This window comes from Gopherus evgoodei, chromosome 5, assembly GCF_007399415.2.
Source record: "Gopherus evgoodei ecotype Sinaloan lineage chromosome 5, rGopEvg1_v1.p, whole genome shotgun sequence".
NCBI classification, from domain to species: domain Eukaryota; kingdom Metazoa; phylum Chordata; order Testudines; family Testudinidae; genus Gopherus; species Gopherus evgoodei.
Window position 1 is genome coordinate 60,569,032 of NC_044326.1, and position 15,614 is coordinate 60,584,645.

The 15,614-nt window shown below is 37.6% G+C and overlaps 1 protein-coding gene across 9 annotated transcripts in view; it reads left to right on the forward strand.

The window, feature by feature from the left end:
- Positions 1–15,326, forward strand: part of FAT1 (FAT atypical cadherin 1) — a 187,657-nt gene extending 172,331 nt beyond the window's left edge. For 5 of the 9 annotated variants that reach the window (XM_030563873.1, XM_030563877.1, XM_030563871.1 and 2 more), the window contains 11 exons: positions 991–1,792; positions 2,779–2,910; positions 3,019–3,182; positions 3,913–4,375; positions 4,713–4,866; positions 5,167–5,277; positions 6,781–7,412; positions 7,755–7,892; positions 10,025–10,084; positions 12,577–12,612; positions 13,852–15,326. In XM_030563873.1, coding sequence (XP_030419733.1) covers positions 991–1,792; positions 2,779–2,910; positions 3,019–3,182; positions 3,913–4,375; positions 4,713–4,866; positions 5,167–5,277; positions 6,781–7,412; positions 7,755–7,892; positions 10,025–10,084; positions 12,577–12,612; positions 13,852–14,477 — 3,318 coding nt within the window. In that variant the 3' untranslated portion in view covers positions 14,478–15,326. Of the gene's footprint in view, positions 1–990; positions 1,793–2,778; positions 2,911–3,018; positions 3,183–3,912; positions 4,376–4,712; positions 4,867–5,166; positions 5,278–6,780; positions 7,413–7,754; positions 7,893–8,370; positions 8,425–10,024; positions 10,085–12,576; positions 12,613–13,851 lie in introns of those variants that run through there. The other 4 variants (XM_030563876.1, XM_030563878.1, XR_004000575.1 and 1 more) reach the window with 3 other exon arrangements.
- The last annotated feature ends 288 nt before the right edge of the window (positions 15,327–15,614 follow it).

Consider the following 15,614-nt stretch of genomic DNA (forward strand, 5'->3'; position numbering starts at 1 on the left):
GTTTCCACCTGCATCTCCAGTCTCCTTTTCTGTTTTTCCTCTCTTTGTATCACAGTATGTGTCCTTGTGCCAGAATGGGTTGTGGGTTCGCTGGCATCATGTTTTAAAAGTCTTTGAATTTTGCTGGAGCTAGACAGTCTGATACTGTTGAAAATAATTTGTAGACTTATTTGAAGCAAATACCGTCACAGGATGTTTTTATTCGTCACAATGACAAATCATGAAACACAATATAATTAAACATAACTTTCTGCCTTTTCAATTTAATATAATGTTTGGCATTTTGCAATTTGGATTTGTTTTAACTGAGGTTCTCACAATGACTGTATGGAGAAGAGTGTGTGTTGGATGTTTATTGCATGAGTCACTGTAAGATATTTCCATGTTTCAAATAAAAAAAATACTTCAAGCGCCATCTGCTGTCTGAAACAAGCTACTGTGCATTTTTTAACAACGTATCTGGAAATGCAAAGAAATCTACTCTTTTATAAACAGCATATCTGTTTAATCTTTGAAGAGTGAAATTTTTTTAGGTACTTAGTGAATCACTAGGACTTGAAACTTTATTTCAGATCCTTAGCTTTTCATATTTACTGTGATCATTGCCTGGAAACTATGAATCAGTGGCTAGTATTGTGTAATAGTGTGTTTGGAGCTTCACACTGACAACTTTTTTCCCAGTTTTAATAAATAGCAGCGACACTATTAAAAGGTGTCCTTGCTGCTTTATCAGTTTAAATTTTATTGCACAGATAATAGAAATACATCTGTAATTTTGATATGAACTATTTATGTTGTCGCTGCTAGGTTTTCAAGACCAGTGTTATGTATGAAACTTTAATAAGTCATCTTCTTATAAGAAAAATAATATTTTTTCTGAAAGCAGCATCTTGCAAGCACGTTTTACTCTCTCTACAGTACAGTAAGTGTTTCTGTTCAGATCTGATGAGACAAAGCAGAAATTTATTCTTTTTCTCTATTTTCTAATAGGTGGCAGATAATGGAAAACCACAGTTGTCATCTTTGACTTACATTGACATTAGAATTATTGAGGAGAGCATCTATCCTCCAGCAATTCTGCCACTAGAAATCTTTATTACAGCCTTTGGAGAAGAATATTCAGGTGGTGTCATTGGGAAAATCCATGCAACCGATCAAGATGTTTATGACACTTTAACATACAGTTTGGATCCCAAGATGGAATCCTTATTCTCTGTCTCCAGCACAGGTGGTAAACTGATAGCACACAAAAGGCTAGATATAGGACAGTACCTCCTGAATATCACTGTTACAGATGGAAAATTTACTACTGCAGCTGACATTACAGTGCACATCAGACAAATCACGCAAGAATTGCTAAACCACAGCATTGCTATACGCTTTGCAAACCTTGCTCCTGAAGAATTCATTGGTGACTACTGGCGCAATTTCCAGAGAGCTTTAAGAAATATTTTGGGTGTGAGAAGAAGTGACATACAGATTGTTAGTTTGCAACCCTCTGATCCTCCTTCAAACCTCGATGTACTACTGCTCGTTGAGAAATCTGGTAGTTCTCAACATCCAACCAGAATTCTACTCCAGAAGATAAACTCCTCTGTAGCTGACCTTGAGGAGATCTTAGGTGTCCGGATACTTGACGTTTTCTACAAGCTTTGTGCAGGCCTGGATTGTCCTTGGAAATTTTGTGAAGAAAAAGTGACCATAGATGAAAATTCCATGTCAACCCACAGCACAGCCAGGCTGAGTTTTGTCACTCCACGTCACCACAGAACAGCAGTTTGTCTTTGCAAAGGTAAGGAAAAGATGTACCTTGAAAATAAATGGTATAATTTCAAACAACCAGAGACATTAATGGTACGTTCATTTTGTAGTCCAAACACTAAAAATATGCTATAGCCACCATTGACACGATTGTGCCATTTCATGCTAAATAAGAGAAGAATAAGGAAATGATTTCAGGGTAGTTCTTGGCCCACATACAGCTGTCCACCTTTTGATAGCTTATCCAGCGTAAAGCCATAAGAGGGTTTTTGGTTTCTAAAGCATTCTATTTATTTGTTTTATAAAAGCGAACATCCCAATTTGCAGCCCTAGCTTGCTTCTTGATTGAAGGCTGGGATAGTTGCCTGTCTTTTGACATGTGGGTCCATACAAAGCACCTGTCTGTCTCCCTGGTGCTGCTTAGAATGTTGCTCCACACAACCTCTGGACAGTGCCAGGAGCCTTACCTTCAACTGGCATAGTAAAACATGGCTGTAGAACAGGATATATCGGACCAGACCCTCCATGGAAGTAAATGAAGCTATGCTGATTTACACCAGCGGATGATCTGTCCTATGAATCTTTTTTTTTTTTTTTAAAGTAGGTGCAATATTATTTTCTAAAATAATTAAGGTTTTATGGTAGGTGAGGGATCACATCTTTTGATAGCCTTCAAAAAAAAAACAAAAAACCCTTCACCCTTCGAGAGTTTTTAAAAAAAAACAAACAACCTTACACTAAAATAATATCTACCTGGATTTACCTTGGTACACCAGCACATTTTTATTTCAGAGTTTCTGCTGGCAGGAGTTGAAATTATGACTGTTTAGGAATTCCATAGCTACCATATATACTTGATGCCTAGCCTATTTTCTTGTCAGTCACCCAACATAACTATCACTTTACATTCCCATTGTCTAAAGTTAAGGATTTTGTTTTGTTTTGTATTTTAAGTTCAAGATGGTTTTGCTTTAAATTACCATGCCTGAAAAATTAACCACTTACTCTGTTTTACAGAAGGGAAGTGCCCCTTTGTGAATAATGTGTGTGAAGGAAACCCATGCCCCGAAGGTACTGAATGTATAGCAGATCTTAAGGAAGGAAAGTACACCTGTGTTTGCCATAGTGACAAGCCTGGCCAGTGTCCTGGTGAGATTTTAATTCTGAAATGCTTTGAATAAGTCTGCAGTACTTTGAAAGGGAACTTTGGCTTTAATCTCATGTTAAATCATTTCATGCCTGTCTGTCTTTTTTAAGCATCAGTTGGTTCGTCAGTGACATTTACTGGGAGCAGCTATGTGAAATATCGTCTCTTGGAAAATGAAAACAAAGAGGAAATGAAGCTCACAATGAGGCTTAGAACATATTCAACCCATGCAGTTGTCATGTATGCCCGAGGAACAGACTATAGTATCTTAGAGGTATATTATAATCTACCATTGCATAGATCTCTACCTCTTACTTTGCTTTTACATCAGCCTAATTAAAAGATATTTTATTACCAGAGTTTAAAGATTTAATAATTCCACCATTGCAGAATTCTCATAATGAATATTGCCTTCAAAGTAAAAAAAATTGTTATTTATCCAGATGACAGCAAACCTTTATCAAAAGCTTTTTTTAATGTGTAATAATTCCTTTTCTTTTATAAAATTGGTCCTTCGCTCTTGTTACAGCCAATGGTATTTATCTAAAACTATCAACTTTAAAATAAAGATCAGTCTTTCTTAAATATACTGATATATCATACAGAAATGATATTGAAAATATATTCTCGAAACAGCTCCCAAGTGGGAACACTGAAGAGGGAGACCCTGGTTCTTCAAACAGTCTCTAATTAATCTGTTTTACAATCTGTCACATCCTTTACCACAGGAAAAAATAAAGACAAAGTAAAGCACACACATTTTAATCAAGCCAAACAGAGCCATATGCCCAATGATTCATCGTCATCATGTAACATAAATAAACCTCCCATGTGACCAGCATCTAATAATGCTTTGTCATTTCTTTAACATAATTGGGAACCTCTCTGGCATAAATATTTAGCATATTTGCTTAAGGTGATAATGTTGGTTGATTGTCACAGAGTAAAATAAAAGCTAATGATGTGTGGGTGTTTGTTTTTGTTTTTATTTTTCCCCTATATAGATTCACCATGGGAGGCTACAGTATAAATTTGACTGTGGCAGTGGTCCTGGCATTGTCTCAGTTCAGAGTATTCAGATTAATGATGGTCATTGGCATTCAGTGTCTCTTGAAGTGGATGGAAACTATGCCCGGCTGGTTCTGGACAGGGTGCACACTGCATCTGGTACTGCTCCTGGCACGCTTAGAACACTAAACCTAGATAACTATGTATTTTTTGGTGGACATGTTCGGCAACAAGGTACAAGGCATGGGAGGAGTCCACAGGTCAGCAATGGTTTCAGAGGATGTATGGATTCCATTGTACTTAATGGGCAAGAGCTACCACTAAACAGCAAACCACGGAATTATGCACATATGGAAGAATCTGTAGACGTATCTCCTGGATGTTTACCGACTGCTACTGAAAGCTGTTCAAGCAGTCCTTGCCAGAATAGCGGCATATGCAATCCACTGACCAATGGAGGTAGGCTTTATTAATTCTTTTGCTGGCTGTTTTAAGTCACTTTTCCAATCCTCTGATCCTGGGCCATAAGTTTTTTCTAAGAGGGGTGTTGAGTGGGTGTGGGTTCTGGAATTGTTTATATTTCTATTAATAAATATTGTCTCCATCCAAATGCCATTTTGTGTTCTTTTTTCTATTTGTTTTAATCAAACTTGAGAAGTTAGGCTTCCTTTTCCTTCAGAGGGGATATTGACTGCCAACCCTGCCCTCCCCCTTGCCCACCCCCTTAGGTTTGAAATGGTAGATTCTTTGAATGCACTAAAGGCATGTCTTTCATACAGTGTTTGCTTGATTTTAGGTTATTATTGCAAGTGTCCTGCTTTGTTTATGGGAACCCATTGTGAAGTGAGTGTCAATCCATGTGCCTCCAATCCTTGCCTTTATGGTGGCACTTGTATTTCGGTCAGTGATGATTTTGTCTGCCAGTGCAGAGGACAGTACACTGGTCAGAGGTACATCTTCATTGTTTGTTATAAAAATGCAAGTCATTACATTCAATGTCTATACTCTTTATATAAATCTATAATGTGTTACTGTAACAAGAATGCTTCTGGAGTCCTACAATATAAATAAGATTCTGTATGTCTTCTTCCACTTACTTTATTTAGGGCCTGACCCTGTGAGGTCTTGGACACCGTTGTGTTCACTGAAGTCAGTTGAAGTTGATAGCACTGAACACCATACAGGATCAGGCCTGTAGCTTGTACCATTTATGGGAAGAAGATAATTTATAATTTTTTTTCCCTTTCCAGGTGTCAGTTGGGTCCATATTGCAAAGACAACCCTTGCAAAAATAGTGGCAAGTGTATTGATAGTTTGGATGGGCCCGTTTGTGAGTGTGAGGCTGGTTTTCGTGGAGAAAGGTTTGTAGCTTTGTACATCTGGTTACATTTACAGTTTTAGCAACATTACTTTTATTAGCACATAACTGAATTAGTACGAACATAAGAACATTTAGCTTGGGCCAGAACCCTTAGAATTTTGTACCAATGAAAACTCAGATTTTGCAGGAAGTTTTTGTCAGTCAGATTAATTATGCTTAGTATGTCCCACCCTTAACAGTTCTGAAATAGGTGCTTACCTTGTATGCACAATATTTATTTCATACTCAAATGCACATTAGAGTTGTGATCTGGATTGCTTCATGACAAATACTGTCCAGAATATTAAAACTTCAAAGCTCTCATAGTAGTACATCACAGTGCAAACAACATAAATTTTGGAAGCTGTGTTCCTTGCACATTTGATCATTGGAACAACACTGTCTTAAGAGAAAAGAGTTTCTTTTAGAGTCGACTTTTCCATATCAGCTGGTGTGGAATTTATAGACCTAATTTCCCTTTCTGGAGGAAAGACTCATCAATATGTTAATATTTTCAGTTTGTACATTTGTAAATAAGGAAGCACTAACATTTTTGTGTCAGGATCAAAAGAGGCAGTCTTATCCTAATCTGTTTTTAATCAAATAATGCCGTAATGGAAAATTGAAAATGTCATTTGTGGTTCATTCTGTAAACTGCAATGTTTTTTTCCTTATTCACATTGTTTCATAGTTGTTTCTGAGCAAAGTGCTCAAACATAATTCTTCAGCAGCTTGACAGCAAAAAGCATTAGAACTTCCTTATCACACTTCAAGCATGGGTGCTTCTGCTATTTGCAGTATAAGGTGCTGCTCAGCATAAATAAGGATGGCCAAAATCTTGCCCTAATAAAATTGTTTGTGTCAAGATGAAAAATTATTAAAATGACATGCTCACCACATATAACGAGGCATGAAGCTTACAACTGAAGCTCCAGCCCCTCCAGTGGAATTCACTTATACAGAAGCCTGTACCCAAGTGGAATTCACGTCAGTAGATCCCATTATGGGATATGGTTTAGGGATTCAGAATCTAGTTTGAACATAGGCAAAGCAGTTCAGTTAATCTTGTTGATGGTACAAGGTTGAAATGGTGAAGAAAGTTTGATGTCTCGGCCTTGTCATCTTTGAAATGCTTATATTTTAGGAAAGTGTAAAATGGATGTCACTTAGCAATAAGAAATTTATGCTTGACCCGCTAGATGCTGTGGTAACACCAGTTTATGTGTCCTCCATAGTATATGTGACAGTGTGGAAAACCAGCACTTGAAGAGTTAACAACCCCTTTTTTTATTTTGGGGGAAACAGCAGTGAAAAAATGCAGGTAAAAATAGTAGCTGTACTCCCCAGATAAGAAAACAATATAATAAAATTGCTAATTGTACAGCAAAATGTAAATTCTGTATATTAAAAAACAAAACAAATCTGCAACTGCTGAGTACTAGGAGTTTCATGTAGTATTAGTTAAGTAGCATTAACGTTCACTATTATTTCTCGGCTCTGACAGGTGCCTGACTGATGTTGATGAATGCACAGAAAACCCATGTCTCAATGGTGCCCTTTGTGAGAACACATATGGCTCATATCACTGCAATTGTAGCCATGGATTTGGAGGAAGATATTGTGCAGAGATTGTTCTCAATAAATACGTTTCAACATCTTGGAACATTAGCTTAGCAGAAGTAATCGGAATTATTGTTTTCATAGCCGGAATCTTCTTATTAGTTGGGATTTTTGTTTTCTGCCGCAAACTGATCAGTAGAAAGAAGAAACGCCAACCAGAGTCTGAAGATAAGCACCTGGGAACAACAACAGCTTTCTTGCAAAGACCATATTTTGATTCAAAACTGAATAAGAACATTTACTCAGATATCCCACCCCAGGTGCCTGTTCGGCCCATTTCTTATACTCCAAGCATTCCAAGTGACTCCAGGAACAATCTTGACAGGAATTCTTTTGAGGGGTCGACCATCCCAGAGCATCCAGAGTTTAGTACCTTTAACCCAGATTCTGTACATGGCCACCGAAAGGCAGTGGCTGTCTGCAGTGTGGCACCTAACTTGCCTCCGCCACCTCCATCAAACTCTCCTTCAGACAGTGACTCAATTCAGAAACCGAGCTGGGATTTTGACTATGACAGTAAGCAATCTACTTTTGTTAAAATACATTTGTGGTACAACTATATTTAGTATTCAGAGTTTGAATCTATAGTACTGATATAGGGCTATGAGTTTATGGATGTGTTTTACACAAAGAAAAAATATTGAATCCATTAGATTTTATTGTAAACAGCAGGACATGAGATACATCACATACAAGGAACAGTCTATACAGATATTTTTTACTGGCTCTGGGAGTTGCCTCCTGCTCAGAGGTTTTCTCACAAATATTTTCGGACTCCTGAGGGGCATTAATTTTTATGAAGAATGTTCAATCCGTAGTACATTAATTTTTTGACATTACATTTCTTTTTGCTTTCAGCTAAAGTAGTAGATCTTGATCCTTGCCTTTCAAAGAAGCCTCTGGAGGAAAAGGCCTCTCATCCTTACAGCACTAGAGAAAGTATGTCTGAGGTCCAGTCCCTTAGCTCCTTCCAGTCAGAGTCATGCGATGACAATGGTATGTAATGCCTAATCATTCTTTTCTATTGCTCACGTTCATTTGTTTCCCTCCCTGCCTATCACCCCATATAGAAGTATATAGTTATCTATATCCATAGATAGATTGTATATCTATATGTGTATATATGTAATATATGATATTTTTATTTACATACTCTATAGGTTAGTTCCTGAAGGCTACTTAAACCTGTACAATTACATAAGTGTTTCATCTATATTATATTTCATGTTAAATACTATATCCTGACAAAATATTTACTCCACTGTAAAGTACAAACAACGACAAATTCAGTATTAGGTCTTTGGTGGTGTTAGGAGGTACAAAAGTTTCTTGATATATGTAATCATTGGTTATAAGTTTATAAAAAAATTAGCCTCTGCACAAGCGTAGTTTTAGCTTTGACATTCAGCTTTCAGTAAAACTTTTTGGTGTTACAGTTTCATTTGTTTCCTTTTTTTTCTTGCTGCGGCCTCAGCTCCCATATGGATCAGATCAGTACTGAGTGAGAGCAGAGTTTAAGGGACTGCTTGTAAGTTTGATTATATTAGTAATGAAGGAAGTTGTGCAAAAGGGATTTTACTGTAGAAGTATAGTAGTAATTAACTGGCTTTTGTCATGATCAGATATGAATATATACAAAACCTCTGTGTATCAAAAACGTGCCAATACGTAAAACAAGAATATTATTCTATAATCAGTGTAAATAGTATTTTGATGGTGACTCTGGTTTTTATATATATATATATATAGAAAAGCAGGTTTTGGGTTTTTTTTTAACTTCTGTTTTCATTAAAAAGCAAGCTGCTGTTATATTAATAGCACTTCTTCATCTCATAATCTCCAAATATCTTTGCCTGGAATCTCAATCACATATTGTTGGGAAAGTGAACAGATAAAGATGGATGTGAAAAGTACTATATGTCACGTAATATCCTACCTGGAGCAATGAAGGCAGTGAAAATGTAATTATAGGGGAGAAACTAACCTTTAATCCGCTTTAAACCACTGAGGCACACACCACTCCCCTAGTTTCAGTGGGAGTTCTAGACATGAAGCAATGGCAAGTTTGGACCCTCATTTAGAACAGTTTTGGCCAGAACGGTAGTCAGCCACTTTTCTTTCTTCCCTCCTCCCCTTTTAAAGAATATCAATTTTAACTTGAATGCAAAAGAGTTCTTTTAATACCTTATCTCAAAAGGGGCAGCTTTAGCATCACAGCAGTGCTGCTTTCATGCCATTTTGGTAGTTAGAGAATGTCACTCAGCTCTTCTGCTGGACATTGGGTCAGAAAGGTGTCCATGAAACCAAATCCACTCTCAGATACGTACATACAACTGCTGGTCACTTCAGTAATAATGTGTATATGAGGTAGAATCTGACTTTGCAAGAGTACTTCTTTTTTCTCCTATTCCTTTTCCCCTCCCTAGACAGAGAGTGCACACACACAAACAGTCTAGTAAGCTTTTTGTTTTCATTTGTATTCATTTTTGTTTGTTTGTTTGTTTTTAAGTAGAATAGTATTGTGACATAGCACTTCCTATGCCAAATCAAAAGCCTTTGAAATTCAGCTATGCACAAGACCACTTAGCTTACTGGTGCAGCTTGCTACTATAAAAACACATTGCTCAGGTAACTATGTAGATACTTGGTATTTTCCTTATTTGTTCTCTCTTATATCCTCGCTAGTATTTTCAGTCCCATTTCATTAGATTCCCCAACAATTTTTGGTTTTAAAGTGGAATATATATTATGGGAGCCCTAGCTTAATCCCTTTAACCTCCCCATTGGGGTCCTTTAACTGTGGTACTTACTTTATTAAGATTATAAAATGGACTTTTCTAAAGTCATTTGGTGACAAAACATTTCAGAAATTCCTATCTAACCCAAAAACCCTGTTCTTGTGCATACATTATTTGGGTTTCAGGGCTAGTTATGGTATCAAGTTGCCATTATGCAGAAGAATAAATTAATGACTATATATATAAAATATCGTATTACATTGTTATTTGCTAAGGTAGTAAAGCACTGAAAACTTATTTTATTGTTATGTCTTTATATACATGTATGCTGTTTAAATTGATACTAACTATAGGTTTGTTTTAATTTGCTCCTTCCGTACCATTTACAAGCTTCCATAGTGACTGTAATACACCTTGTCAATGCTGTTGTTGACTCGGTGGAAAAAGAAGGTATATATGTGTTTTCACTTTTTTATTTACTGCTTTGGCAGAATATTGCATGTTTTTGTCTTGTAGTAATGTGTTAGTAAAATAGATGGGTAATTATGAAATGTAGTTTACTGATCAGAAAATGTGTGTATTTTTAGTAGCATCTGTTTTTGTGTGTATTCTCAGTACAGATATATAAAATGTATGGACAATTTTTCAGATGTGAGTGCCTACATATATGCACCTAACAAAATTTGGCCTGTTTTTTGGAGGTGCCTCCTCTCCACAAATACCTGTGCAGTGTATCAGGCACAATCCTAGTCCTTACAGTCTTGTTGCACAAGGCTCTAGCATGTAGACAGGGTGTGGAGAGAGTGCTGCCATGGGCTAGTTGTCCTTCAAAACTGCGCAACAAAGCTGGGCCAGCACTGAGGGGGAGTTGGCACACATTGCACCAAGTAAAGAGGAGCAGTGGGGCTCGTGCATTCCAGTTGGCATTTTGCCTGCCTTAGGCACAGTGAGCTTGATTCAAAGCCCTTTGAAGTCAGTGAGAATCAAACCACTGACATCAGTGGTCTTTGGATCTGGGCCAGTGCGCAGCCCCTACTCTCATCCTCATACACAAAGACAACTTTCAATAATGTAATTATTTACACTCCGTAATCTCCAGAATATACAAAACATTGCCAGCGAGTCTGTCTCACTTTTTGGTATACTGAGAATCTGTAACACAAAGACTGCTTTCCTTATAAAATGATGTGCTCAAAATATTGACTGTGGATCAAATCCCAGGCCCTTGCTTTGTGTCTGCAGAGGTCCCCCTACCTGCAAACCCAAGATATTTCTGGTGTCTGAGCTGGATAGTCAAGGTAGGGACTAGAGAATCAAGTCCATGCAGGAGTGCATACCCTGTGAACTGCATGGAATCCCATTCCAGACCTGTTGCCTTCAGCAGGCCAGAGGAAGGGTGAGGCCAAAGGATCCAATGCAATGCAAATAATCCATTCTTTCCCAGCCCCCTCATGGATCTGCAGAGGCTGATTCAGGCATTGGGCTGAAGTAGACTCCAGGGATCAGCTACTGAGAAAAAGTGTATTCCTGCCCCTCTGAATATTCCGTATTCCTTAATTAGAAAGGATGTATTACGCTTTCCTAGAAAGGATTTATCAATTAAAACCTTGTTCAGAGCGAAGCCACCTCTAAAATATAAACTGTTTATTGTAGCTGTGGCTACCATTTGAATTATTGTCCTATAAAAACTAAGTACTGTGTAGTATTTAAAGTAAATATAGAAACAGAAGGGCAAGTAGCTTAAAGCACAGACTTCCCCTTCTAATTACAAGTGCCAGGAAAACATTTCACTAGTATACTTGTCTAGTGCTTGATCAAAGGTTTTCAAAATTACAGTGTATTCCATGTATAATGGGCAGGGTTGTGAGAATGGGTGGGAAGAAACCTTTGAAAAAATTAGACTAATAAAATGATGTTTTGTGGGATTTTTATTGGGAGTTACAAGTGATCTGAACAGTGGCCACATATCAAGATAAGATGGAGAGATGCAGACATTTAGTATCCTTTAAAACAATTCTTCAGAAACTCACGTTTTTATTTTTAATCATTTAATATTTTACCTGGGTTAATATTTAAACTACCCTGAAGCTTTACCAAACACCCTGCGAATTTACATCTTCCGTATGCGATTAGTGGTAGACTTATACTTAAAAAGAAAACCCAGAGCTCTGTTTATTGTAAGAAGAACCACATATAAAACCATGCAGAACAAAGAAGCAATTTTCAGGCCAAATTCTGCCACCCTTATTCAGTCAAAACTCCCAAAAATTACTTTAATGGGAGTTTTGCCTAAGCAAGGACTGATTTTGCCTCTGCTCAGCAATATCTTGAGAAGTCTCTACATTTGTATTCATTCTCTCTTTCCCTGTGTTCTCATAATCCATGTCTCTAAAGTAGGCGCTCCAGCTCTTCTAGATTCAACAGGACAGGAAGCAAATTTTGCCCTCTGTTACCCCAAAATGTTACCCCAATACATTGGTTGCACAGGTATAACTCAGGGTAGGCCTACTCAGCAATTATAAACCTGTGGCTGGCCTGAGCCAGCTTATGGGCTCGGGCTTAAGGGGCTGTTTAACTGTGGTGTAGACGGCTGGGCTTTGGCTGGAGCCTGGGTTCTAGGACCCTGCAATGCGGGAGCTTTGTCTGCAGCCGATGTCCAAACACCAACACCGCAAAGCAATTAAACAGCCCCTTTGTCTGAGGCCCGCGAGCCCAAGTCAGCTGACATAAGCTGGCCACAGGTGTCTTTGCAGTGTAGACATGCCCTTAATGGCAGATTTACCCTCCTCAATATTATAATAGAGAAAAGTAAGGGAGCATAGCATGTCCATCAGAAGCATCATGCTGTACAGCTGTTGTTTTTATGCCTTCACATTAGTTCACCTATTTGATACCTAATTCAAATCTTTTCTCCTTTTTTCTTCTCACTTTGCCATCTAAAGAGTCTTTTGCTGTTCCTGACCTCAGCAATTCAAGAGGTGACTTCTGCATGCAGTTGTTCCTTGATATTCACTTAACTCTTCGTTAATATTTGTTTTTTAATACTGACTTACCTTCAGTTGTTTGCTGTGTATTTGTTTGCAGTAATTACTGTTTATTTGCTAGACTTCACATCTTACTTAGATCATAAGAACATAAGAACGGCCATACCGGGTCAGACCAAAGGTCCATCTAGCCCAGTATCTGTCTACCGACAGTGGCCAATGCCAGGTGCCCCAGAGGGAGTGAACCTAACAGGCAATGATCAAGTGGTCTCTCTCCTTCCATCTATCTCCATCCTCTGACAAACAGAGGCTAGGGACACCATTCCTTACCCATCCTGGCTAATAGCCATTTATGGACTTAGCCACCATGAATCCTATAATATTTTTCCTTTTTAGTGCCTATCTGAAAATTAAAAAGGCTTTAAACTGTGTGGTGTTTTCTACCACTGATACTAGTTGGGCTTATACTTACTCAGAAAAAAAGCTTACAAACAGGAAGCAGTTCTGTTATTTATGCATGATAAATTTAATCTTGTGATTTTGTTTTTGTTTGAATGCAAATGTCTTTACTAATAGAGATGAAAGGTTTTACAAATATGTTTAAAAATTATATGCTGCAGGATTCAGTTACTGAAGTAGTCATAGAGTTGAAGGACAGTAATTAGTGGAATCAGTATGTTAATCTTAAGTAGAATGGTAAAGTTACTTTAAACATTCTATATACTTTACCGAACATAGATTATTACTCTTAGTAGGAAACACAAGATTTATGTGTTCTAAATATATATATTCATAGGAAAAAAAGACCACTGATATCAGTGTAATCAGTAACTACACAACAAGTGTCGATCCATAGGAATTTAGGTTCCTCAGGGAGGCTATTTTGGTTATTTTTTACCAAAAGAATGATTGTATACCATTGTGTGTGTCAGCACATCTCATAGATGAACTGCAGCGCCTCCCACTTTTGGTGAGATGACCAAAATATTAATACTCCAAATTTGGACAAAATAATAAAATGTTTCATGCATGGCATACTATAAAGTTGTTTTGTGTTAAATGTCTTTGTGAAACCGGGAGCAGATTGCTCCAGAAGTAATTAACATAAGTTATGTCCTTATTACTAGTGGTCATGTTGTCTTCGGTACAATGTGTTGATTTTCCAGTACAAGTGTACTTTGAGGGCAAAATACTAATACAACTTTTTTTTTTTAAACCCACTTCACACTGCAGGTTATCATTGGGATACATCAGATTGGATGCCAAGTGTTGAACTGCCCGGTATCCAAGAGTACCCAAATTATGAGGTGGTTGAAGAGCCAGCTCCCCTTTACACAGATCCAAATGCCATTGATACAGATTACTATCCTGGAGGCTATGACATAGAAAGCGATTTCCCACCTCCGCCTGATGACTTTCCTGCACTCGATGAGCTCCCGCCATTACCGCCAGAATACAATGACCAGTTTGAATCAATACAGCCACCCAGAGACATGCCGGCAGTGGGCAGCTTGGGTTCTTCTACAAGAAGCAGGCAGAGGTTCAACCTTAATCAATACCTTCCCCATCACTACCCAGCAGATATGTCAGAACCTCAGAACACAACTAGTGGAGTCAACAGTAATTATAGAGAACCTTATGCTCCTTACACTTTAGGGTACAATAGTGACTTCGAAGCACCCACTGTAGACAACATGTCCCTGTCTGTGTACACTTCCACGGCTTCATGCTCCGATGTGTCAGCATGCTGTGAAATGGGGTCTGAGGTAATGATGAGTGACTATGAGAGTGGAGATGATGGCCACTTTGAAGATGTGACTATTCCTCCACTTGATTCTCAACAACATACAGAAGTCTGACACTCACACTCAACAAAAGTGCCTAGGCTTGAATGAATTTTAAGGATTCTCGAAGAGCTTTTTTTTTTTTTTCTTGGTAGCAGTGCTTGAATGCGTTTGTTTAGTGAGCTAAAACTGGCATGGCTGCACTGGATCATGCAGCTCATTTCAACATATTAGCCTATTTCCATTTCCTGACCTACTGTAATTGGACAGATCAGAGGTTTCCATTGGCTGTGCCATTTCTGAAAGTGTTTTTTGTACTTACTTTTGTCTGTTAAAGAAATTTAAAAACAAACAAACCACATACCACTTCACCATGTTAGCATGATACATATATTTATATAGTTCTAATGCAAATTAATTTTCTCCAATCTTTTTTGTAAATGTTATGTACAGTTTTGATTTTAATAGTTTTAACTAGATTTTGTAGATATTTTGTGAATTTGTTTTCCACTGAATCTAGTGGTGTTAGTGTGCCATTAAACTAGCACCCTGAATATTATTATAATCAGGGCTTCACTGTATGTATTTTTTTCCCCCATTGAGGTTTGGCATTTCATTATAAGGATTTCAGCATGTTCATGCGATTCCATCTGTACATAGGTTAGACGAGATCTGATATTTTCTGGGTCAGATATATGGAAATGTCTTAAATGGGTGGCTGTATTTTAGAATTGTAAACATTTTTTCCCTTCTTGGAAAGTGTGTTGGGGACCCTCTGCATACCTGTTTAGAACCAAAACCACCATGACACAGTTTTTATAGTGTCTGTATATTTGTGATGCAATGGTCTTGTAAAGGTTTTTACTGAAAACTACCATTAGCCAGTCTTTCTTACTGACAATAAATTATTAATAAAATACTTTAGCTTTCCTCTGTGTATCTGTTATGTATTATACAAAAAAAGTCAAGGCATTCAGTGCAGCTTTTTTGAAATCTCTATTTATTTTATACTGTATAATATTGGCTCCAAGCAACACATTTTCCTTCTTCAAAAATCAAACTGCAGTTATGTTAGATGCCCACTAGATGGGAGTGTGCAACTACTTAATGTTTTTGTTTTGCTTTTTAAAAGAAATCTGCCTAGTATGAATAAATACAGGCACAAAACTTAAGTGGCCTTCTTGCTAGTTCACATTTTCTTTTAAAAACACA